Source organism: Sarcophilus harrisii, chromosome 5 (genome assembly GCF_902635505.1).
Source record: "Sarcophilus harrisii chromosome 5, mSarHar1.11, whole genome shotgun sequence".
In the NCBI taxonomy this organism is placed as follows: Eukaryota; Metazoa; Chordata; class Mammalia; order Dasyuromorphia; family Dasyuridae; genus Sarcophilus; species Sarcophilus harrisii.
In genome coordinates, this window is record NC_045430.1 from 137,889,826 (window position 1) to 137,916,664 (window position 26,839).

Here is a 26,839-nt window from a genome sequence, read left to right on the forward strand (position 1 = left end):
AGGAAGAGGACTAGCTTCAGATGTGACTAGTTTTTTCCAAGTATGTTTTGATAGAAAAGAATCATAGGAACAAAGTGTATTGAGTTTAATATTTATATGAAGCCTTTTGTATAATATTCTGTTTTTTAAATGTGTTATGATTTTAGGATTTTACATTTTAAAATCATGAGGAAATTAAAATAGCAATATCAATGTGCAGTCATAAGCAAATTGGATTTTGTATAGATATTGTATCATACAATGGAAGTAATAAGAGAAAATTTTCTTGCCTTACTGGCTGCTACGTCGAATTATTTCTGGTTAATATTCAACATACTATATTATAGTAGTATATTATACTTTGCCTAGATAAAACTTGGGGCCTATAGTGCAGCTTGGTCAACTTGACCTAATTATTATAGAATCTATGTATATTTTCTGGTTGATTAAATGGATAGATACAGAGTGGAGTATGGTACACTATGCAAAGTACTAAAATACACAAAGAATCATAGATTCTCACAAACTGTGTATTCCAACCTTCTCTGAACAAGAGACTCTCCTACATTTTTTTCATATTTTTTCCCCATGCGTCCCCTTGTAATTCTGGGCAGTGATTCTGTGTACACTAGGAAGTCTTTCCAAAAGAAAATTCCCATTATTTCATGTTTTATGAGATCCTCTTTATTGACCTGATCACTCCTCCACCTTCCTGCCCGAGTTATGTTAGAAATCAGAATTGCTCAGATGAAAGTCTGAGTAAAAAATATCTACTATAAAATATATTTGAAAAGTATTTTTATGTTTGGGGTAGTTTAATAATATTAAGAGTAAATACTCTTTGGGGAAGTCCTTAATAATTTGTTTTCGTATACTGTATCTCATATGATTCTTGACTTCCTTTGCATCAGCACCTTCAGCTTATGATAATGACTAGGAATGATTCCAGATGGGAACATCAATATAAGAGCCTGGACATTTTATTAGCTAGGTTTACCTTATGAAACTCTGCAAGACAGCTATTAATTGTTCAACAAGCATTTATTGATCACTTACTATGAGCCAGGAAATTTTTATAGTTGCTGGAAAAACAAAGACAAGTGAAATAGTATCTGTCCTGAAGGAGTTTATATTCTAAAGCTTGTATAAAAAATACATCATAATTAACCCACATACATATAAATATATGCAAAATAAATATGATTTATAGAAGTTGAAAGATGACAAATGATTTATGCAAGGTTATACATCCATTTCCAGAACTAGGCTTTTTACATTTTATTTATTTATTTTTGGTTATGCATACACATTATTTTTTTTACATGTTTCCATAACAATCATGTTGGGAGAGAAAAATCAGAACGAAAGGGGAAAACGACAAGAAAAAAAAGATGAAAATAGTGTTTTGATCCACATTCAGTCTCTGGATCATAGTTCTCTGTCTGGATGTTAATAGTGGTCTCCATCAAAAGTTTATTAGAACTACATTAGATCACTTAATTGCTAAGAACCAAGTCTATCATAGTTGATTACCACACAATCTTGCTGTTTTCCTGGTTCTGCTTGCTTCACTTATCATCAGTTCACGTAACTCTTTCCAGGTTTTTCTAAAATCAGTCCATTCATCATTCTTCTATAAAACAATAATATTTCATTGCTTTCAAATACCCTAACTTATTCAACCATTCCTCAATTGATGGGTATCCACTCGTTTTTCAGTTCTTTCTCATCTAAAGAGCTCCTACAAATATTTTTGCATAAATGAGTCCTTTCCCTCTTTAATGATTACTTTGTAATCCAGGCTTTCTGATCCTTGACCAGTACTCTTCCCTGTATCATCTAGAATTACCTTGATATAAAAGTTTGGTTTGATATAAGAGATAAAGATTTCTAAAAAAAAATCAAAAGAGGTATTCACATTCTGCTAACTATGGTATCACTTTCCTGTAGAAGTTCTGTGATGTGGCAAATGGATGTTTATGTCAGGCATTGAAATACCTGTAGGAAAATACCAAGTAAGAAACACTGGAGCTGAAGGAAAAGGGAGGGTTCATTTGCAGCAGCATATTCAATAGAATTAAGAAGAAATTGCCATGTACCAAATTGAATACTTTTGTCTTGATGTCATTTTAATTAACATATGTACTTCATTTTGTCTCTCAGATCCAAGATTTATCAGTGTCCACCTCATCCCAGAGAGTGACAATCCAGAAGATGACAAAGTCTATTTTTTCTTCCGTGAAAATGCAATAGATGGAGAGCATTCTGGAAAAGCTACCCATGCTAGAATAGGTCAAATATGTAAGGTGAGGAAAGAATGCAATTTTTGCCATAAATATTGTTACATCTTTTTCAATTTGTATAATTGTATTATCTATTTAAATCCCATGTTGATAGCCTGTAAGTTATCTTAGGTATCATAGAGCTTAGAAATCAAAATCTTAGAAGTGAAGGAAGCAAGAATATTACCAAAGTGGTAGTCTGAGTATGACAAATTCAGTATGCATACATATTCTGTGTGGAAAAACTTAGTCAAATTTTGAGATGTTTATAACTACGTGAGGATTCTTTTTTTAGTTGTGGCCAAAAAATAAAAGTCAAATACTTAAGGTATAACGTAGAAGATTTATTCTTTGAATCACTGAACAAAGTACTTTCACTAATGAAATCACTGATACAATATTTTAAAAATATGAATAAGAAGCAATTAATTCATAATGAAAGATGTGAATAGAATCCATGTTATTGATTAAAGTTGGCTTGGAAAATAATTCAAATCACTTTTTTAAAAAAATGCACAAGGTAATAGTAATTAATTTTACATAATATTTTATGGCTTATTGAAAAGAAATACTTTCCTCAAAGCAATTCTATGATATAGGTAATATCAGTATAAATGATTAGCCTTGGTTACTGAATGGGCATTGTCCCAGTCAAACATAGACCTGGTAAAAAACCTTAACTTAAAAAGGTCAACATCTCTCACTGCATTCAAGGCAATGTCCAATTGTTCTAATCTATATCTTGCCACTGGACTCAGCTGCCTTTTGAGGAGAAAGTGAGGCTGGTGACTTTGCATAGCCTTCCCTCACTAATGCAGTTTCCACATATCTTCTCCAGCTAAAGCTCAAAATTATGATATCATATATGTATTTTTGCATTATTTTAAAATTATCTTAGTTTGTCAAAAACTCTAGTTTGAATGAACATATATAGGAACAGTGATTTTCTCCTCTCTATATTACCAATGCCTTCTGATACAGACAAACTTTGCTAAAATGTTAAAAGAAGAAGAGAATATAAAAATCATCTGAACCAGCTGCTTGGAGAAACTGAGCTCCAGGGATGTTAAGTGGTAGAAATCAGACTAGGTCTCCAGGCAATTTGTCCACTGTTTTATGTTCTTGGGAAAATTACTTTTGAAAACACCGGTTTTTTTTTCCTCTCAGAAAAATGGGGAGGAGGAGGCTTACTTCCAAAGAAACTATCAGTATAATTTAAAAATACATTTATAAAAATCAATTCTTCAATGTGAATTCTTTCTCTAGCCAACTGAGAGTTTATGTAGGAAACTAGTAAGTATATCCTTTTCAAATTCTGAGAGACAAGAAAACTTTAATTTAAAATTCAATTCAATTCAAACACTTAAAAATTCAAGTGGAAGGAATCCTTTTCCTGTATTTTTCATTATAAATTACACTTCAGATTGATATTTCTTTGTAAATATTTTGAGAATAACATATTTATTTGCATGGCATGTATTAATTTTATAAAATTATCAATAAAGTGATATTAAGGTACATATTTTCTTAATCAAAACACCCTATTTTCACAATTAAATATTTCATATGTTTACTATATTTTTGCAAATATTCTTTTCATAGAATTATTCTTTGTTTCTTGATCTAAAGTCCCATAATGTCAATAAATCTTTTTTTAAAAATAGAAAAATACTTGAATTTGGACTTTACTAAAGTTTCATTAAAAAATTCAAAATGTTTCTCTAAAATATACTTAGTGAATTCAAAGGATCTTCAAAATTCAACAATCTGTGGGATACTTTGGACTTCTACTTACAATGTTAATGATGCTATTATCATGAATATTTGTTAGAAATTTATACAGGAGGTGAGTGCTATGAATGTACAAGAGATATATCATATACTCTTATACAATGTATTTGTTGATTTTGCTGAATTGTTTTTTGCCTTTTTCTATTTTATTCTTTGTTAGATGCCAGTATAGGTAGAGCAATATGTGTGTGAGAAAAGTGTACTAGCATGGAAAATACACAAAATATAATATTACTATTTGAAATCTCCTCATAATTAAATTTCTTCTTCCTACATGCAATTTGGGAGATTTGTTTGACTAGTATTTTGAAGAAGTTTCTTCATAATGAAATTCTATACATTTCATTTTAATATAAGGATACATCTACTGAACCTAATCATATAATGAAGGATTGAATTTTGTTAATCCCCAAAGTTGAATCAGTAGTTACATTAAATAATATATAGTTTTTTTTTAATGTGAAATTGGCAATACATATCTGATGATACTGCAGGTTGCAAAATAGAGTAAATTATTTCCAGTCATCTTTATTTACTTGCTCAGTTCTTATTTCATATGGAAATACTATCATAGTTCTACTCATCTCCTTTCAGAATGACTTTGGTGGACACAGAAGCCTTGTTAATAAATGGACAACTTTCCTTAAGGCTCGGCTTATTTGTTCAGTGCCAGGGCCCAATGGCATTGATACTCATTTTGATGAATTGCGTAAGTAGTAGCTTATGTCATTCTAAACACATTTTTTTCAGACTCTCCCCAGACTATAAAGTGACATTATTTTTTTTAATTCTTTTCATATAGAGGATGTATTCTTAATGAATTCCAAAGATCCTAAAAATCCAATAGTCTACGGAGTGTTTACAACTTCCAGGTATTAAATTTACTGTTATTTTCATGCAAAGTTTATTATGTGCTTTCTGATTGCCCATAACCTGTTGAAAATATTTTTCAACCATGTTTTCCTAACCTTTGAGCTTTAGAGCCCCAATAATTGAAGGAAATAAGAATCGCCATGCTGTTGTAAATAAAATGTCTGGTTTGAAAGTGTCAGTGTACCTATTCCAAGAACCTTCTTATAACTTTGTTCAAAAAATGGTATGATCAACTATTAATATGTAACAAATTTTCCTAGTGACATTATAAAGAAATCTTCAGTTAGTTTATAATGAACTTATTCCTTCTAAAGAAAATAATTTGGATGGCCAATTATTTTTTTCTGTTGATAAAAATTACCCCAGGGATGGTGAGGAACAAAACTTCCTAGGGGAAGAGAAAGCCAGTAGGCTTTCTGAAATAGAATGTTATTACCTTCTCTGACATTTCTTCTCACTCTGTGGAACCAGCAAATTAAAAAACATTTAAAGTTATTCAAGATTTAAAATATACAATTTAGCATCTAATAATTTTATTATGTACGAAAATATAGTATATAAGTCTACAAAATATGATTTTGTTTCATATTTTCTACTGCAAAGATATCATAGTAGATAAAAATGTGGGATTTTGCTCTGAATTTTAATAATTTACTCAATACTCCTCAACTGTAATACAACTCATTCTGATGCATTTGCATGTCTTGACCCAATCATTCTTCATTATGCTCTTTCTTACCTTAATTTCTATGACACTACTCACTAATAGTTCTCATGCAGCTATTAGCATACCTTTTCAGTTTCCATCATTAGTTTATCTTTTTCTTCCTGATCTTTAAGGATGGATATCTTCCAACGTACTCTCTTTTGTCTTCTCTCCATTGGAGATTTCATTTATTCTGACTGCTTTAATTTTTACTTTTATGGTATATGATATATTCCTCATCTTGTCTCATATTCCAATATTTAATATCTATCACCCTGTTGGACATATCTATCTGGATGCTCTGTTGTAACTTTCAACATAATCCTTCCAAAAGTCTTTATTTTCACAGGTAAAACTCTTCTTCCTCTGATTCTCCTGTCACTGTTGATAGTACCAAAGCTTTTCAGTCAACCTGGCTTTAAAATCTGGAATCTTATTTGGTTTTTCTTTCTCCCTTGTTTCCAATATCCAGTCAGCTGAAAAATTGTGCAGATTCTACATCTACTTTCCCCTTTTTAACACTTAAACTACCATTACCCTATTTTAGGCCCTTATCTTCTTCCATCCATGTGTACTTTATTTCCCCTATTAGTACCAATATTTCCAGTGTCATCATCTTCTAATCCATCATTCACAAAGGTGACAAATTATTATTTCTCATATATAAATCTGGTAGTCAAAAAACACTTAATGAATTCCTGTTGCCTCTTTAGTATAAACTTCCTAAATTTTCATTATGGCTCTCCACAATACCACCTTTCACTCATTGTACTTTCTAAACAAGTTCCCCAATTTTTACTGTCCTACCTTTTTGAATAAATGCAAGCTATTCTAATATAACTTAGCCTGCTGACATCCTTCTAATTCATTGAGACCTTCTTCAGGATGAATAAAGATTCATAGGATTTGGAGTAGGGCAGGATATTGGAGGCCCTCTAATTCAAACACCTCATTTCAAAGTAAAGAAAACTGAGACCCAAAGGGATTAAATGAATTCTCCAATTAAAAAAGTAGAACAAGAATTCAAAATCAAGTGCTATGATTCTAAATCTTATTACCTACCAGTCATTTGAAGGTAGGAATCAGTTTTGTTTTCTCTGTCCAGCCTCCAGTACAGTTCATTACCTATAAGTTACATTAAAATAGTTGTTTGTTAAATAGAAGCAGTTAGAATTTATTTCTTTTACAGCCCAGCCATTGAGGATTTATACCTAATGAGTAGTGGAGACACAGAAATAGTGATGCTATTCATGTGTCATCTCAATTAACAAGCAACAGACTCAGAATCACCAAAACTTTCACCCATGCTTGGTTTAATCTATACACATGGAAATTTATCAGCTCCATAAAAGTCATTTTTGAGTCCTTCATGTTTTCTCTTTTCTAAAAGAGAAATGAGTAGGTTATAAAACCACAAAGGCACTACCTACATTTTAAAGAATGCATAAAATAATAGTTATTGTAACACTAAATTTTAGGTTATTGTAAACTATTAAAGTTTAATTGTATTATTTTCTACATATGCATGCAATTTTTTGGAAAGTTTCCAAAAACTAAAAGAATATATCCTTAATGATGCATCATTATTTTTCAAGCAAATTTTCTACAGAAAAGAGTTTGGTTAAAAGATAGGCATGCATTTTATTTTTTAAGTATACACCTGCATTATAGCATTACTTAAGCATAAAAGCAAAAGTGATTTATTATTTTGTAACTCCATAAATAAAAGGAAAATGAAGAATTAAGACAAATCAGTGGGGATTCCAGATAGTATGAGTCAAATTCCTACTTTTATCTCAATCACTTGGAAATTATAGCTTTCAGATTTTTACAATAGTAATGACTTTTAACTGCCATATTTAAAAGATATTCAAAGAGGCATTGATGAGCAGCTGTTCTCACATTTTTATACAATATGTTGTGAAAATACATTATGTTGTGAATTCTATTAGACTTTGCCATGGTTAAAAAAAAGGCTTTGAACCTCTAATGTCCTCAGAACAATCTAGTTAAATAATGGGAAAAAAAAAAAAACCTCATCTCAGTATGATGGGCACTAAGAAGTGATGAATATGTGACTACAGCATCCCAAGAAAAAAAGAAAAAGTGCAAAATGGCCGTTGACACAAGGTGGTCACCTTCCATTCCAATCAATCAAGCAGTGAATGAATCAACAAGTAGTCACAGTGGCAGAAAAGGGGGAAAGGGTTGCTAAGAACATAAAATATGTTGTTTTTTTCACCAGTCATCTAGAAGCAATAATTTTTATTCTTAAGAGCAAGAACCTTGTCCAATGACCAGTGTGTTACTGGAGGAACTGAATCATATCAATATTAACATTCTCACTAGAAATGAAACCAGAAGATATTAAGAAGTTGCAGTTAAATGAAATGATGACTCCAAGGAAGATGCTCCTTGGAAAGGCAGAATTGACAGAGCTGCTTACATCATGCAACCAAAGACAGCAAGAAGTATAATTTCTTAGGACATTTGGTCAACTTCCTTTTTGTCCCCATGATAAGAAAAAGCAAAAAGACCACTATGAAGATTATTGTATCTTATATGTCATCTATTACAGAAGACAAAGTAGATAAATTATATGGAAAACTTATCAAGAACTTCCAAACTATTAGACAGATCCACTGATACTTGATGACATCACTATGGAAGTGGACATACAAGAGGATGGTGAAAAAAAGTGTTGGAAAATATGTTTCAGAATTCAGATATAAAAGATGCCAATGGCTTATAAACTACCTAGAACCTTCCTTCCACTTGTATATTATGATAATTTTATTTCAGAAAAGAGCTGGAAATCACTGGATATGGTGAGCACAATTTTCTTTAATATATGATTTCATTGATATGGAAACTCCCAGTATGAAAATTGCTTTTCACTGTTCACAAGCAACTCATCAATAACTCATAGTCTTAAGAGATTTACTTGGGAACACTGAGAGCTAGATAGTGGTCACACAGCTAGTATGTAGAAGAGGCAAGTATTGAATTTGGGCTTTTCTGATTCAAAGACCAGCCTCCTATTACTCTTTGCTGCCTTGACTTTCAAACATTAGACATAGTAAGCACTTGACTATAACATAAAAGTTAAGATACAATTAGTTGCCAAATAGGGAAATAATATCTGCCTCAGCTGTGTATAAACAATTGATAGTTACAATAAAGGTCAAAGTCAAAACCAAACTAGAAGAAAGGACAAAGATGAGAAGAAGAAAGGCAATTAAAATAGCTCTCAACTGAACTATTAAAGTAAGCTATTGATAACCAAATGGAAAACTGATCAAACAAGAGTTATTGATCCTTATTATTAGCATTTTCTCTATGAGTTAAAATAATTGATGTAATCATCACAGTGACAAAATACAAAGAGCCAGATAACACTTGATCTTTTGCAGAAACAATGAATGATGACAGCCAAAAGCAAAAATTTATTTGGAATACAAAATAATGTTTAAATTAAAATTTAAAAAAATGTTAAAGAGGAAGATGTTGGAAAATGACAAGCAATATTACATCATAAAGTGTCTCTGCAGAAATATGGAATGATAGCTAACTAAGACAGATAATTCCCAAAGAATTTTATTTATAGATGAAACTAGAAATGAATGACCACAAAGAAGAAAAATGGAATAAATCAGCCAGTGTTTTCATAGCAATATCTCTTTAGCATCTATGACAAGGAATACCATATTTAAAGTATATTCCTTTGGTCCCCAATGTACTATATATGGAAGTAGATAAGATAACTTTAGGAAATGAAGTTGCAAAGTTAGAATGGACCAAGCACTTATAAGTTCCCATTTGGAGCTGATAAAATGTTGAATGCATTGAAGATTTGACTTTTCAAGACATTTGAATGATGGGGAAATACAATATAAATGGAGGTGGCAAGAAGGAATCGGAATTTTTAAATTATTCAGCAAAACTTTATGAACAAAAACGAATTTTCTGTATCCTTGGGTAATCATGAAATTATTGAACCTTAAATTCAGATAGGAATATATAGATCATTTAACCAATCCCTGCCTAAATCATATTTCCTTATGTTTTTCTTGTATGGTCTATCACCAAGCATGGCACAATATTCTGCCTATAGGGTACTAAAATTGAAGTTTAAGGGACTAGTGTCAGAACTACTTCCTGACCAAATCCATTTATCTTTTCAAAAGACTCTTCATTTTTTATCTATCTTAAATATCATGTGCCTTTAAAGACATAAATCTTTAAGATATAAAATCCTCTTATCTTCCATGAGAATAGACTCTCCCAATTATTTAACCTGTACCATTCATTCTAACTACTCACCCACCTTCTAGCTAGAAATTTCTATTGGTTCAAGGACATCATTATTTGGATATCCCCAAATCCTAAAATATGTTTATGATGAGAAAACTTAAACAGGATGACTATGGAATTATTCATTGTCATCATGACCTCTTTAAGTTTCCTCATCATAAACAATATTAAAAATAATAATTTTACATCTGTGGAGTGCTAATCTTTTAGTAGTATAATGTTTTTGTCATAATGAACATGTTTGTACTATTTACCTTATAAACTTACACTGAGATAAGTATTTTTGGAAATGTAAAACACAATTTAATTGCTCACAAATAACATAATAAGGATGTTTGTGGAAAATCTTCAGTATCAGCGCCACCCTAAATAGTTACACAGAAATATTTATAATTTATGACAAGGGATTACCATATTTGAAGATTACACTCTAAGTCCTCAATTTGCTATGTGAGGAAGTAGATATAGAAATTTAAAAAGTTAAGTTGGGAAGAGCAGTTAAATTGGACCAACACAATTTAGAATGTACTGAGAAATTGATTTTCAAATTATTTGATATATGGGGGAATACAGTGTGAATGGAAAAAAAAAATCACACTTTTTTTCCTATGCAATGTAAATTACATAAGGATACACATAGGACAGCTAGGTAATACAGTGGATAGAATGCCAGGCCCACTCGAGTAGTTTCATGTTTCTGTATTCTAATATGATCTCAAACATTTACTAGCTTTGTGACCCTGGCCAAGTCATTTAATACTGTTTACCTCAGTTCCTCATCCATAAAATAAAGGGGAGAAGGAAATGGCAAGCTACCATAATATTTTTCCTAAGAAAATCCCAAAGAGGATCATGAAGAGTTAGACATATTTAAAACACCTAAACAACAATACAGTCAGAAGCTCTATTAGATACATGGTACAATTGTCAAATTGCAGATGAGAAAGCTGGAAGTATGCTACCCCAAGTTAGAGCATCAGAGGCAGGATTTAATTTAACTAATACTATTTTCACTATACCATAAAGTTTCATGAAAAATTATGGAATTATATCTCCATCTTCTTTAGTGAACTGTTTTTGGGGTAAATAATAAAAGGATTGTTTCAATTTTAGAAAGACATTTGATTAGAGTTAAGCTATAGCATTCCAATTTTTCTTCCATTCTAGGAATTATATCTGAGAATAGTTCTCAAGGGTGTGTCTAAAAGTGAAGACTTCTCATAATCATCATTATAATAATAATTGTGAGCATTTATACAATACTTTATTTTTAAAAATTGGTTAACATAGCCTTTCTACAATAAGCCTGTCACATAGGCAGTATATGACTTTGTTACCTTGATTTTAAGGACAAGTAAGACTCAGAAAATGACATGTTTCACCCTAGATCACATAATTTTATACCTAAACTTGAATCTAGTTACCCTGATTCCAAGGCTACTACTTTTCTTTCTACAAAAGCATACTACTTAGTTCAGTCAACCAATATAGATTTATTAATTTTATATCTCCATAGTAAATGAGTGTTGTGTACATAGAATGAGAAAATTAAAGATTTTTTTAACTTTCCAATAAAAATTAAGTTATTTATATATTATCATTTGGGGGACTGCCTTGAGAGTATCCCTAGAAGATTGTGAAAAATAGCAATTATCATAAACTATTTTTCTATATTTCTTTATTTACACAAACACAAACTATAATTTTCCCTGGATTATTTTTGTTTTATGCTAGTCCTGGTGTCCATATTCTTGAAATGCTAATTCAGTTTAAATATATGTGTGTGTGTATATGTACACACATACATATATGCACACAAATGTGTGTATATGTCTCCTAATAGAAATAGAATGTTTTCAGTAGATGTTATGCATAATTATTTTAAAATCACATTATCATCATATCAAGAACAAATTGACCAAAATACTATATTGAGTTAGTTACCTATTTATGTTCTGTTTAACAAAAAACATTAACTGCTTATCATAGATTAGTTTTGCATATTATGTGTATATGAAATAATTCTCCAAAGATAAGTTTGCATATGCTGAGGCTGCATATCTGAGTTCTGAAAATCAATAACTATAACACATTAGAATGCAAAATGTCATTCTCTATATGGTTCTTCTGTAATTAAACTGATAGATTATTTGAAAAAATGGACTTTCTTTTTACCTTTTAGTAACATCTTCAAGGGGTCAGCTGTGTGTATGTACAGCATGAGTGATGTGAGAAGGGTGTTTCTTGGTCCATATGCACATAGGGATGGTCCGAACTATCAATGGGTACCATATCAAGGAAGAGTTCCATATCCACGTCCAGGAACTGTAAGTCCCCTGGATATTCAAGTGAAGATTGTGTTTTGCTTTTCTTTTTTAAAGCAATTAAGTTGTCTAGATTTAGATGAACATATCTACATTGCAAATCCTCCCATAATTACATGGTGCTAAATATTAAAAATACATCCTATATAGCTCATTTTGTATACTATGTAAATACATGGTCAATTCCAAATAGTGTTTAGCTTTCCTGCCAGATTTTGAAAAAAATATGTTCACAATTTATCCATTTAGATTGAGTTTGGATTACTCTGATTTTATTCATTTCCACTAGAGGCAAGCTCCATAATAAAATTGTACCCTTTCCATTATTACCACTACATTTATGATCTAGGATTTATTTCATATTTTATAGATTAGGTAAAATGAGAGCATAGTCATGTGTCAGACTTCTATTTCTGGAGAAAAATCTGTAATAGAGAAGATATACCTTCATCAATTCAAAAGCTCTTTTGCTAGTCCCATAATCTAGTGAAAGGGATTTAGTATATTTGATTACAGAATTTCTAGGATTTTTTTTTTTATATTTAGTGGGACTTATTAAGTATATCCCAACATACCCTTTCTACAATATGCCTTTCCTAGGTTTCTAAATGATAGCCATATTCTTTAGCTATAGTCATCAAACTACCTGGAAAACCAAGAAATTATTAAAAAAAATATTGTGGCACTCAAACTTCTGTACTCTACTAGGAATTCTCATATAGCAAATTACTTTTTAAGAGAATTCAGGTCCCTCCTGAATATCTCAGATAGCCAAAATTGCCCTCCCCTCTGATAGACATATAGTGAGTGGAGATGAACATTTACATAATTTTAACCAAAACATTTCTCCCATCAATCCATTTAGGTTACATGCAGCATTTGAGTCACATTTCTCCATACTAAGGCAAACCAATTCATCTTAAGACATTAATTTTACAAGGTTTTCCCTTTTTGAAGTCATAAATTACATTTATTTAGAGATTGTAGCATTCACATTTCAATATATTTAATGCTATAACATAAGCTAAAATAAAGAAAGAAAGTCAGTTTGGCTAAAATCACATCTATAATTTTATACTTATATGGTTTGAAGTACTGGGTAAAAAACAATGGTATTTATCTAAACTGAAGGAAGTCAACTATTCCTTTTCCAGATACAGGAGTTTCTCTTTTTCTTAGCCATAAATCACTTTTGAATATGTTAACAGACAGTTAAATCTGTTTTTGGATCATTTTGTTTTGCTGTGTTCCAAAGGCAAAGTCCATGTGTTTTATTAGGCAGCTATGGTGCCAGGTGAAAGTGTGCAGCTGCACCAAGCCATTCCAACACTATTACACAAAAGATCTCAGTTTGAATGACCTTCTCTTAAGGAAAAGGAATGTTACTTTATCCTGTGTAAAAAGAAAGGAATATAAGGGACCAAATAGTTAATGATTCAGAATGTATATTGATAAGCAGAAGTCATAAAGACATATTTTTTAAAAAAATTTAACTTCAATTAATATTTAAAATCTTCAACTCTATTTTATTTCATTGAAAATATATAATTGGGAATGATATAAAATATCCAAGAAAATATAACAAAGCCATAAATCTAACTAGGCAATGCTTCTAAGCCTTTAACTTACTCAATTTTTTTTTTCTTTTGCAAAAAAACTGGATGAATAATCTGAATCAAGGTACAAAGTGAAGTGATTTATTTTTCTGAGCATCCTATATGATTATGAATCACTGTTAATTACATTTTTAGGTTTTAACCTCCAAATAACAGAAATTCTTTGTGTATAAGACAAAAAGCAAGTGATTGAAGACATTCTAACCTCTGAATACTTGTACTACAAGACTAAATTCAGTGTAGTATGCCTGTCAGTATGAATTAAATTTTTCTTTAGCATATGCTTTTTAGACTTCACTCTATACTAAATACTGATATCATCACCAAAATTATCTTAGGCCACAAAAAATAGATAGTTCTAGTTCTGTGGTGGAAAATATAAAGCAATTCCCTCTTAAAATATCAGTTGGTTTTAGGCTCTGAATTTATATCTGTATGTGCCATTATGCTTTAGGTAAAAACAAAGAATATTTGAATGCATTATTCAGAGAAGTATCTGTAATGATATGGGAATATTCAGTTAAAATGTCTTTTTCTTAATTGAAAGTTCTTTAATGGACATTTTTACTCTATCAAATAAATACTAACAAATCAAAATTTGCAATGTGATATAAGTAGTGGAAAATAGTTTTCATTCTCCAATTCTTATAAAATTCTAGGGAAGTTTATGCATCATACATATATATATATATATGTGTGTGTGTGTGTGTGTGTGTGTGTGTTTATGTGTATACTTGGAAAATTTGTACTATTATCTAAATCTACCAAAAGATATCCATAATGTCATATATGTTAAAATATACAGTCATATATATATATTTCTAGGATGTGTGTGTGCCTGTGTGTATATACACAATTACATACACATAAACATATAAACAAACACCAGAAAAAATCTATCAATGAAATAGAATTCTCATACTCATCTGTGTAATCATGTAGTCCATATAATTTTACTTTTAATTGACAAGTATTCTGTGCTCTTACATTCTCAGTGTCCCAGTAAAACATTTGGAGGGTTTGACTCTACAAAGGACCTTCCAGATGATGTTATAACATTTGCAAGAAGTCATCCAGCCATGTACAATCCAGTATTTCCTATTAATAACCGTCCAATTATGATAAAAACAGATGTGAAATACCAGTTTACACAAATTGTAGTAGATCGAGTGGATGCAGAAGATGGCCAATATGATGTCATGTTTATTGGAACAGGTAAAAGTCAATTTCAGCATTAAATTTACATGTCAATTACATTCAACTAATCTGCTTAATATTCCCCAATACTGAATAATTTTTCTTTAAAAAATGAAGATAACCAAAAGAAATTTCCATATTAATCTGCAAAATCTAACAGACTCTTGATCAGTGGACAACTTAGAAACTGAACATTGTCATTAAAAGCCTATTAAAACAATTCTCTTCTCAGGTTTGTTGACAGCACTTTAATTACTTTCCTCTTCAATGTGACCTAAATTTGTCCATGATTGAATATGAACAGGTGTACCTAATGATTAGGAGAACATTTGGTGTCCCTAGTCATTTCACTAAAGTTCAACAACTGCCTATTTTTTCCCCTTTATCAGGAAAAATAATGATTGTTTCCTTTTTATTCCTGTAGGTTTCCTAATTTTGTAGAAAAAAATTGTCAAATAACTGGTTAATTTAATGTTATTTGAACTTTCCTAAAATTTACAGCAAAAAAGAAAATAAAGAAAAAAATAAAATGGTCATTAAAATATGTTTGCTTTTCCTTCAGGTCATTGAAAGAGCTCAGAAGTTAGAAATGGAAAAATTTCTCCTTGGAAATATCCAACTCTTGCTTTGTAAAACTTTAAGAGGAAAAATTTATGAATTCTATAACTACTCTTTTTTTTTTAACTCAGTGTCTAAGTAGTCAGACTCTACAACAAAAATCTAACCTTCACATACTTCTTTGGTCTGTAACTGGTTCAAACTGGTACTATGACATAAGCTGTTTTTATTTTTTTTTTCTGTAACAGTAATACTATTTTTGAATGGTACCAGTTGCAAATCTGCAACTTGGTACTAAGGTCAGATTCCAAGGTAATAAATCCCCAGGCTCCATCCTTGTTAGTGCCTGGCATATAAATCAGTGGGAAGCTGATTACTCTGCTGAAACTTTATGTAGTAACATTTATTTTCCTTAGTTGGGATACAATGAACATTTAAAATTGCCAAATAAAAACGTAAATGGCAAGAAGACCTAAAAATTTCAAACTAGAAGTATCTGTGCTATCAGGTATAATAGTGTAAGTTTCTTAATATTATATTATCATTTTTTATGAGTGATACATATATTTTCAAAAAAGATCCAAGAAGATTCAAATATGAATTTATTAACTTTGGATTACAGTTATTAATACTAACTCCTAAGTAGTTTTATGAAAATTGGATGAAATTAGTTCTCTAAGCTAGATTTATATTTAATTTGTTTCTAAGAATATAAAAATGCTAGAAAATGCAATAAATCATTCTTTTCTATGTTCAAAATTTAGAGTAATCAAATGTAAAGTTAATGCCACTTAATTTCTATAGTTTATACCATCCTTACTCTTCTTTTCTGTGAAAAATTTTTAACAGTCAGAAATCTGATTGTCATTGTGATGACTCTGTTGAGATATTCAACAAAAGAAGCAAAATCTGAGCTTTTGAAGTCTTCTTGTCACAAACCAGAATTAAAAGCCCTACTTTCATAATCACATTGAATGTCAAACTTTCATGGAGTATCAGTCAGCAAACTCTCAGTCTGTCAGTGAAGTGAATTAATCACAGTAATTTTATCTTTTAAACTGAGTTGCTTACCACAGTCTATTGATCCTATCAGAGTATGAAATTGTTTGTAAAACTTGATTTAGGATTCTAATAAAGCCTATTTATGGTACCAGAGTTCCAATCAGAGGCGTTGAAGAGAATCAGAATTTAATCAAAACTTTTACAATTCTGAAAAAAACCTGTTTCTATAAATACTGATGAGTCTTCCTAAAAGAGTGCCCTGTATTTTGATTCTTCAGAGATGCAAAGTTAACTTGTTTTAATTCTAGATCATCCATTATTTTTCTTTAGCAAAATGTCACTTCAGAAGTGTAATTCTATAGGAGTCTCATTGGAGCTAGTCATGCTCATGCACAAATTAATCCTTTATAAATCCTTTACTGATGTAACTTTGTAGCTCCTTAATAATTACAGTTTTTAAACATGTGTTTAAAATTAGCAAATATAACCAAAATAAGATTCAATTAATTTTTTTGTCTGTATGCATTTCTCCTGCCTCAAGTAAAATTTCAGTTAATTAGCTTTCAGCTAAATTAGGAATTTTCCCCACTTCGATTCAAATACTAACAAAAATATATAAATTTAGAAATTAGAAACTTCTATTTCCCAAATCCACAGTACTTGTCAAAAGAGAGAATTTATAGTTTTAGGCATAAATAAGAGATTTGAAGAAGAATAATATCAATTATATCTTGGATCAAGCATGTTTTCTATTATATAAGTTCCTTTTTTATTTCTGTGGAATTATCCAAAATATGTAATCTTTAAAAAGCCATTGATATATTTTCCCCTAAAACCAAATATAGATATAGATATAAGTATATTTATATATCTTTCCACAAAGATAGTCACACTGTTTTAAACACATGCACACATGAAATCCTTTTATTTCACCTTTCATTTCCCTAATCCAATATGATTTGACATCTTTATTATTTAGTTTTTCTTAAGTTTTCCTTCAAAATGTAGTTACTACCCTAACTTTCATGTTTTGAAATAACAGTGAGTAAAGGTGACATTTTTATAAGTATTAAAAATGGTTGTTCAATGGAGTGTGCCTATAATTTTTTTTATGTATTCCTTTGTAGCAAGTAGCAATCAAAGTCTTTTCCACAGTAATAATGATAATAATGTTGCCTGATTCTTTTTAGATGTCACATTTAACTATTAATAGTTTCCTTTTATTAAATGCATTAGGTTGTTTTGTTGTTGCTTATTTTTGTTTGTTTTCATTGGGGGAGGATTGATTTTGGTTTAATATGTGCAGGAGACAGGTGTCTTCTAGCAATAGGATGTTAGTCTGGAATCTGGTCTCAGACACTCCCTAGCTATGTATTCCTGAACAAGTTACTTTGCCTAAGTCCACTGGAGAAGGAAATTGCAAACCATTCCAATATTTTTGTTTAAAAAAATTCCATATGAAGTCATGAAGAATTGGACATGACCTAAATAACTGAAAAAATGTGTACAATTTCAAGAAATACCTTCATAAATAAAAATCTTATTTCTTAGATTAACTATATCCCAGTTAGGGTGCTTAAAATACATAATAAATATACTAATTATTCTTGGATTTATTATATTAATTTTGCCAGCACAAAATAGTTTAGTCATTATTTTTTATTACTATTATGCCCACTATTATTACTTGACTTTTAAATAATCATCTTTTTTTCTTTCTCTCAAAGATGTTGGGACAGTTCTTAAAGTAGTTTCAATTCCTAAGGAAACTTGGCACGATTTAGAAGAAGTCTTACTGGAAGAAATGACAGTATTTCGGGTGAGTATTGCTTAATTTCAAGTGTCAACAAGTTCAGCTATACTTTTCCCTTTGGACAGCTGCACATTTGAATTTGGTGTGGGTAAGTAATTTAGCATACCCTTCTAATTAGATCATTAATTAGAGTTAGACACTAATCAAAATAAAATCTTAGAAGTTTCAGTAGTTGTTAAAATTAAGGTTGAAGAGAATTATGTTGCAAATTTATTTTATTGTGTCAGTGATAATATATTTTAAAATTAATTTTTAATTCAATGCAAGAAACATTTATTCAATACTTACTATGCATAAGAAACTCTCCTTAATATTGTTGCATAAGAAATGGTCCTTGACATTGAGAGCTTAAACAATTGAGTGAGACAGATAAAACAAATAGAAAATTAAGTGAGATAAGTATATTAAAATGGTATAAAATGTTTAGGGAAGGCTCAATGGTTAGAAACAAATTAAATCAGGGAAAACTTCAGAAAAGAAATGTTAATTGCATTGGATATTGAAGGATAAATAAATTTCAACAACTGAAATGGAAAACATTCAAGGTATAGGGAATAGACGTGAACAAATCCTGATGTTAAAGCCTTTTATATACTTTAAAAAATAATCTTAGAAATATCCTCATTTTATGTCATTGATTCCCATTTTCACCACTCTGTGGTGGTGCCAAATCAGAAACTAAAGCAATGCTATGTTCCCACCAGGCAAAAGGTCTAATTATAGGCTATTGTGCTGGAGATTCTCTTTTTATATGATTTAGAAAGAATGAAGATGAATAGGTTTCCTAAAAATGCTTAAAGAATCAAAATTGTAGGTTTGGGGGAAAGTGGACTTTGAAAATAATTACAAAGAAGATATGAAATAATATTATCACCAAAAAATATATTGGAATAGGAATCAGAAAACTTACATCCCAATCCTAAATCTGCCACTGATTACAAAGTGATTCAATGGAAAGTCTTCTGTTACTTTAAGTATGCAGGAGACCAAGGGCAAATCAGTTAGTATCTCTTGGGTGCCTAGGTTTCCTTATTTGTAAAAGGAGGAGGGAATAGTTGAATTAGATAATTTCTAAGATCCTGCCTCTAAATTTATGATTCAATTTTCCTTCTAAAATCTGGCTAGATTTAAGATTTGGGGACTTCCATTGGATGTCCCAGTCTTTTTAGTATCTCCAGTAGAACTAATTGATTGTCTAAATTTGTAGCTAAGAACCAATTAGATCCACTGAGGAAAAATAATCTCAAGACTTCACAAGCAGGTTAAGAGGAATGTTACAAGATGCTTAGGGAGAGCTTCATGATTACTCCAGAAAGGAAGAAGGATATTTTCAGCAACTAAGAGTTGAGAATTATCCCTTTGCTACAAGTGCTCTTGGACAGTGAATCCACTAACCTATTTTCTTCTGAACTTTGTATTAGTAGGATAGTTTAGATTTCTTGGGGATGGATGTTCTACCAAAACTCTTCCTACTATACCATGTTAATAAAATACCCCTTCTTAAAAAAACTAACTAAAATAACTGAATATGTGCTAGACTAATTGTTATCAACCAGTAATTAGAAAGAAGGTATGTAGTACACCACTGAGTGCATGTAAGCGGTAAATGTTTAAAAACTATGCCACACTTGTTTAGAACTTCCCTTAGAAATAAAAGGGTAGATGTTGTACCAAAGCACAGAGTTAGAAGATGCTGAGATGATTGCCTTTTTAAATAGGAGGGTGGAGAGAACAGCTCCAGAAAATGTGTCCTACAGATAAATATAAATAAATAATAATTAGGTTTTTGAGTTGTTCAATGTCATTCTTGAATATCTAAGAAATCATTAAGTTATATTCTAATGGATAGGCAGCAAAGTATTTCAATAAAAAATCTGTATGCTTTCATAATTGTATATTAGCTTTCCCTACATTATTCTCTCAATGTCTCCTGAACATTATTGCCATTGCTATTTCTGTTGTACACAAATAGACAAAACCTATTTGAGCAGAATTTAGAGAAATATTTACTTCAAACATTCTATGCTCACAGGCTAAACTTACACTCAGATTGCATCCTGTAGATTGGAATATTTCACTGTCAAATTTTGTTTAATTTTGTAGTTTAAAAAAACATAACGCTTTAGACCAGTGTCTACATTAAATGAAATAGTGAAATGAGAGAGTATTTTGTGGTCTCTGCTCTACATTTTTTCGTTTTCTTTTAGAAAGTTTTATTCTTGTTCTCTCTCTCTACCTGCAAAGTAGACTGATATGATCCAGTAAAATACATCTAAAGCCACCTAGTTAATTTATCATTATGTTATAGCCATAAAATAGTTATTATTAAATAATTTCTGTTGGAGTAAATGAGATTCTTGACAACATATACTATGTTTATAGTTATGCTGCAAAGTCCCTAATCTATTTCTGCACATTCCAACAATTGAGATTACCTCCAAAGAATTCTTATTACAGGTTAAATCTCAAGTATAACATGGAGAAAACCTACTGCTCCATAATATTATTTTTTCCTGAGTTAATAAATAAAGTTGCTCTCCAATTCTTTTCAAACAGACAGCCCAGATAAATTATAACCCTAAGCATAAGTGAAATCTTTGCTAGTTTAAAACTCTAGGTATATGTCTCATATGAACTCTAAATAGATATCACAGTAGCTAAAGTGTTGGGCCTGGGGTTAGTTAGACTTGCCATAGATTCTTACTGTTAGTGTAACACTGAGCAAGTCACCTAAATTTTTCTGTTTCCTCATCTGAAAATTGGAGATAATAACAACTACTCAGAGCATTGTTTTCAGGATTGTGTGAGATTATAAAGGATTTTGTAAACAATAAAATACAATAGAATCATGTGCTATTACTATTGAAGTAACATGGGAATCATAGCAAAAGATTTCTAAAACTATCATTATAATAACCAGATTATGCTGATACCATTATCAGTTATCATCATAATGGATATAATAGCCTATTGGATACCTGGAGAATTCAATACTGAAACTTTGAAGAAGGACAATTATACTTATGACCCTCATTTTATGATCCAGAACTAGGTTGTTATTTAATATCATCATAAGTAGTTTAGAGCTATACTCTCAAAATTTTTTTTTAGTAATTAACTTTACCAGTGGTTGGAACACTTTTATCCTATACCATTTATAATTATGATTAATGATTGCATATATTATCTCATTTAGTCCTCACAAAAGCCCTGTGAATTAGATCACATAGTCCTACTATTCCCATTTTAGAATATTGAGAGAGATTAAGTCTCTGAACCAAGGAATGACCCAGTTAGTTAATGGCAGAACCTCATCTTCTGATACCTAAGTCCAATGCTTTTTCAAGAACACCAAGAAAATTAATGTGATACTACACAATGATATTTGTAGTATACTACACATACTGTCTAGCTGCCCTTGATCTATATTCTGCTATATCTTCAGGTAGGATCTTCATTCTTCATCAATGTGTCCTCTGGAGCCATTCTATCCTAATAGTTTCAATATAATATTCATCATTTTCTTTGTAATGGATAAACTCAGTTACTTAGGAACTCTTACAAAAGCCCTGAATTGCAATGGGACCATAAGTCTTAGAAAAAAATACTAACCACCATTGGATGAGGAAATTTCCTTATTTGGGAATTTTTATACTAGTGAAATCAAGATCCATTCCCAATACTTCAGTACATTAGACTATATTAAGGCCATATTTTCCCAAATGATCAGTGTTTTCATCACTTGTATATTCTTAATTCATTGATATATTCATTAATTCATTCAAATGATAAAACGGGCCCAAAAGTCCGCTGAAGAAAATAATGTCTTAAAAATACAGAACTGTCCACATAGAAAAAGATGTACAAAATTTCACAAAAGAAAAGAATTATTTAAAAAGTAGAATTGACCAAAGGTAAAAAGGATACACAAAACCTCACTGAAGAAAATAGCCTTAATGATTAGACATGGAATACTTCACTCAAAATTTTACATCGCTTAAAAACATTTTTTAACAAAAGTAAAAATGTTCTCTGAGAGGTCTAAAAGAATCAAATACAACTGTAATATATTGTAATAAAAATGCATGAGGTGAATAACTAAAGGAAAAATAAAAATCGGCATGAAGATGCTAAACTGCTTTTCACTCTAATTAGGACCAAGTTTTGCTTAATACCAGCCATGAAAATGCACTGCACTGCCCAAATTTCAGTGCATTAATAAATACAATGGGTCTTATTTATAGCTTTCCTGAATGAGAGAGTTTGCAAGGCTGTTACATTGATAACATGCATTTTTAAACCCAATTTATGCAATATTTCAGGAACAGCTGAGCAAACAAATGAATGAGTTCAATTTTCATTCAAATGTAAAACATAATTGATGCTTTCCAATACCAAGTCTATTAACTCATTTATAAAAGAGAGTACATGTGCTTTGCATCCAGTGAGCCTTGCTAAACTCTCCTGGGATTAGCAGGTTGGAAGCTATGCAAGTGTGATTGTTTAATAAGAATTAGATAAAATGTTGGGACAAAAACACCATAAATAAGAACTACATACGTACAATCTTGAAACTACATGTTTTTCTATCTATATTTGCCATCCATATTACGTTATTAAAATAAAAGTTTTTAAAGCTACATTAGTTTTTGATGGAAGTCAGTTTCAACATATTTTACAATAAAATATTATTTATTTTAATGAATGTTATCTTGGAATATTAGTTCAAACACCACAGAAATGAATTATGAGCAATGAGTTATTTAGAACTAATTATTAATTTCTGCTCTTTCTTTCAAAGCATTATTAAATCCTCATTTAAGTTTGTCGAAACGCTAATATATCATACTATGGTTCAAAGTACAATAAATTTATCATTCAGGATTACTACTAAGGCACTATTTATTCACTTTCAACTGATGCACAGATACTTAGATTTTTACACTTGCATTTTAAGTTAACAGCTTTTTCTACTTAACAGTATTAAGTATGATTTTTTTTAAAGTAAATCCTTCATTTAGGGTTAACATATTTTGTTAGTTGATTGAGTCATTACTGATACAAAGTAATCCTAGAATATAGGGTTCAATTTTATCTTTTTCAAATTAAAAAAAAATAAAAACTTTTCTTTGTTTGTTGTTTTATAAGCTACCAATGCCATCAGTTTCAAAATTGGTGTCAAACAGTGAATGAGACCTGACCAGAATCAAGATAAATCTTTCATTTATGTATTATCTATATTATTTATCTCTCTCTCTCTCTCTCTCTCTCTCTCTCTATATATATATATATATATATATATATATATATATATATAATTATCTATATTAATAGTAGCTAGCTCAGAAAACTATATCTGGGTTATGATTTCATAAAAATAGCAAAATTCTAAGAAATCACTAAATAATTTGTTTAAAATCTAGATGCCTACAGAAATCAATTAATAAAAATTACTAAAGCAAATACACTTAAATTTATAAACGCTAATCTGCTTTTTGAATGATTGCTGAAGGAATATATTTGTATGTCTAGCTCACTGATTGGTGAAAAAATATTTTAAAGTATTATTGGCATGGTTTTGAATTTGTTCTAATAACAGCATACCAAATTTGGGAGAAATGGTCATACTGTCAATTTTTAAATGAATATAAGTAAAAGAAGATAAAGTAGAATGATAGAATATCAAGAAAATGAGAAAGAAAAAGTGTACAATGAGCCTGTGAAAGAAAAGATTAGGGAGAAGGAAATTTCAATAAGAGGCACACCTTTTGAAGACTTGGCTAAAATCTACTCTTTGTGATTTGTTCTTCATGTGCTTATGTTATTATTTTTCATTTGTTCATTTCTTTCTTCTACAGATTAAAAAATTAGTTTTATTCCCCTTTGCTCTCAGTAGGAGGTGCTGAATGTTACATGCTGTCCAATTCAGAGTTTATGTTGGTTGATTGTGATGAACTGTTTTATCTTTGTAATAAAGAGAAGGTTCAATGGTAGCTGAAATATATGAGGAAATGATTGTGATATTAAAATAAAAGCTATTAATAAAACTCAAAATTAAAACCTTCTTTGGTAATACTGACAATTTGCGGTTGTCTCCTTCAGTATCTATTAAAATTTTCTGGGTTTTTTATATTTCTTTTTTTCCCCAACAAAAAAAAAAGTTTATCTTTGCTTTTTTTTTCTTTTAGGAACCAACTGTTATTTCAGCAATGAAGATTTCTACAAAGCAGGTATTTTTATATTGAATTATAATTGGCATTAAAAGTAATATCATCTAAAGTTTCCTAATTTCATAGATATGGAAACTAAGGCTGTGAGAAGTTAAGATTCACCTAAAATAAAACAAATTTTATATGTCTGAGGAAGTATTTGAATCTAGATTCTGTGATTCTTTTCCCCCACACTGCTTTCCCTACGTTAGATTTAAAGAAACAAAAAAAATAACTCTTTTTTCTTAAAAAACACTCTTAACAACCATCTACAAATTTTATGCATTTCCAATTTCAAAAACAAAACAAAAATTCCCTTAATTTTCTATTTGGCTAAAATGTTTATTTTCTTAAAAAATGTATTAAATATAAAATTATCAATTATACATATTTACTTCACTCATTTGAGTTAATTTTGAAGATTTTAAAAATTTAATGAGTTATAAAATATCTTTAACTAAAATTTGAAAGGTACACAAGAAAGAGATTGATTTTTAATTTGAAATTTTTGTGGGAGTTCATTTGGAGAAAATGAATATGTCTGCATTGGTATCTATAATTTTCTAGAAAAACAAAAGGGATTGAAAAAAATCTCTGCAAAAAATATCTTCTAAGAGAAATATCTTCAAAATATTGATGTCTAAGTAAGTTTTTCAGTATGTATACCCTTTCCCCTGGTAGATACAATTCACAAGCTCTTTACTTTTATTCTTTTATAGAATATTTCAAGGATTTCTTTGACTGAAAAACATATATTCATTCATCCTGTGGTCAACATTCTGAGGAATAAGCTTATTTTAGTGAAGTTTATCAGTGGACAGAATTTGAGGTATTGCTAGGCCTCTAACAAAAAGCTAATAGGATCTGTCAGAGTTTGCTCTCCATTGATGTTAGTCTTTGCAAACATAGAATTAACCTTAAACTATGATTCATTAGAATAGGATGTAGAGATTTAAAGGAAATACCATGTCACATATGTTCCATCAGAAATTATAAAATTATGACTGAATGTCGATTTGTAGAATGGTATTGTCTTCTGAGATACATAATAAGGCACCTTTATGGCATAGTGATCTTGTCTTCAAAGATCATTTTAGCTATATGGAAAAGCTATAGTCTGCTTGGTATTCTGGAAAACAATTTTATAGTTTTAAATCTCAGCAAAAATTATTCCTTCCCAATTTATCTAAAACCCCATGCTTATTAATAGTAAGTTTATTATGCTACATGAGTCTTAGTTTCTCATTTTAGATTTAATGAGTGCTTTGGCAACACCCTTAAGCAAAACAGATGATGGCTAAATGATGTAGTTTTCACAAACAAATTTTGTTTTTACTTTTCATGAATTATATTTTTGTTTCTATCATGTTGCCAGTTATTTCACATCAACTACATGCGGTTCATTAATATAAATTAAGAATAATGTTTTGCTGCTAAACAGACTTTTTTTTCTTTTTTTGCTAAACAATTGAAAGCATTGTTTGGCTTTGGAAATATGTCTCCAAAAATTTGTTTTATTAGGTAGCGAATCCTTCTATACTTCTCAAAGAACTGCTATTTCAAAAGTAGACCACTGTTACCTAGATTAATCATGTTTTAAGAATATTTTAATAATCTAATGTAATACTAGTTTGCCACTAAACACATAATTTGGGAACAATCTCAACTAATTTGGGCCTTAGATTTCTCTTGTAAAATGAAGGTATTGAACTAGATGACCTATAAGTTCCTTTCAATTTAAAATATATATAATAAAAGAGTAATATTCAAATGAATGAGAGTAGTAGTAGCAGCAATTAACCCCGTTTAAACAGTGTAATAGCTGCCAAGTACATCATTCAATGATATAAAAAGATGAAGTGGATATGAGTGAAGCTAGGAAAATAATCATTGGCTAAGCTGTTTATCTTGTGCATTGACATAATTTGAGAATCTAGGATTCTAGGTCTGTCTTTAATCTCTTTAATTTGTTTCTTTGTTTTAATTGCTAATCATACTTTATCCCATGAACAAGATTTGAAGACCATATTTTGTGAAAATGAACATCCTCTTTCTAAAAGGATATACCAAAATAGATTGATAAATAATCTCTAAAACATTTAGAGAAATAATGTGCAAGCGAAACTCATAGTGGGAATATTATTGACCTGATACTGTCATCTTACCCCTCATAAG

The 26,839-nt window shown here is 30.2% G+C and overlaps 1 protein-coding gene and 1 long non-coding RNA gene across 5 annotated transcripts in view; one reads left to right on the top strand and one right to left on the bottom strand.

Annotated features, from left to right (window-relative positions):
• Positions 1 to 26,839, top strand: part of SEMA3A (semaphorin 3A) — a 288,184-nt gene that overhangs the window by 219,053 nt on the left and 42,292 nt on the right. The window contains exons 7-13 of the mRNA XM_023504732.2: positions 2,143 to 2,285; positions 4,647 to 4,761; positions 4,855 to 4,924; positions 12,128 to 12,272; positions 14,881 to 15,100; positions 18,370 to 18,461; positions 24,644 to 24,685. Coding sequence (XP_023360500.1) covers positions 2,143 to 2,285; positions 4,647 to 4,761; positions 4,855 to 4,924; positions 12,128 to 12,272; positions 14,881 to 15,100; positions 18,370 to 18,461; positions 24,644 to 24,685 — 827 coding nt within the window. The remainder of the gene's footprint in view (positions 1 to 2,142; positions 2,286 to 4,646; positions 4,762 to 4,854; positions 4,925 to 12,127; positions 12,273 to 14,880; positions 15,101 to 18,369; positions 18,462 to 24,643; positions 24,686 to 26,839) is intronic.
• The window catches only part of LOC116419329, a 149,030-nt gene that overhangs the window by 40,929 nt on the left and 81,262 nt on the right, over positions 1 to 26,839 (bottom strand). For all 4 annotated transcript variants that reach the window (XR_004229601.1, XR_004229603.1, XR_004229602.1 and 1 more), the window contains exon 3: positions 6,694 to 6,756. This is a non-coding gene — a long non-coding RNA (uncharacterized LOC116419329). The remainder of the gene's footprint in view (positions 1 to 6,693; positions 6,757 to 26,839) is intronic.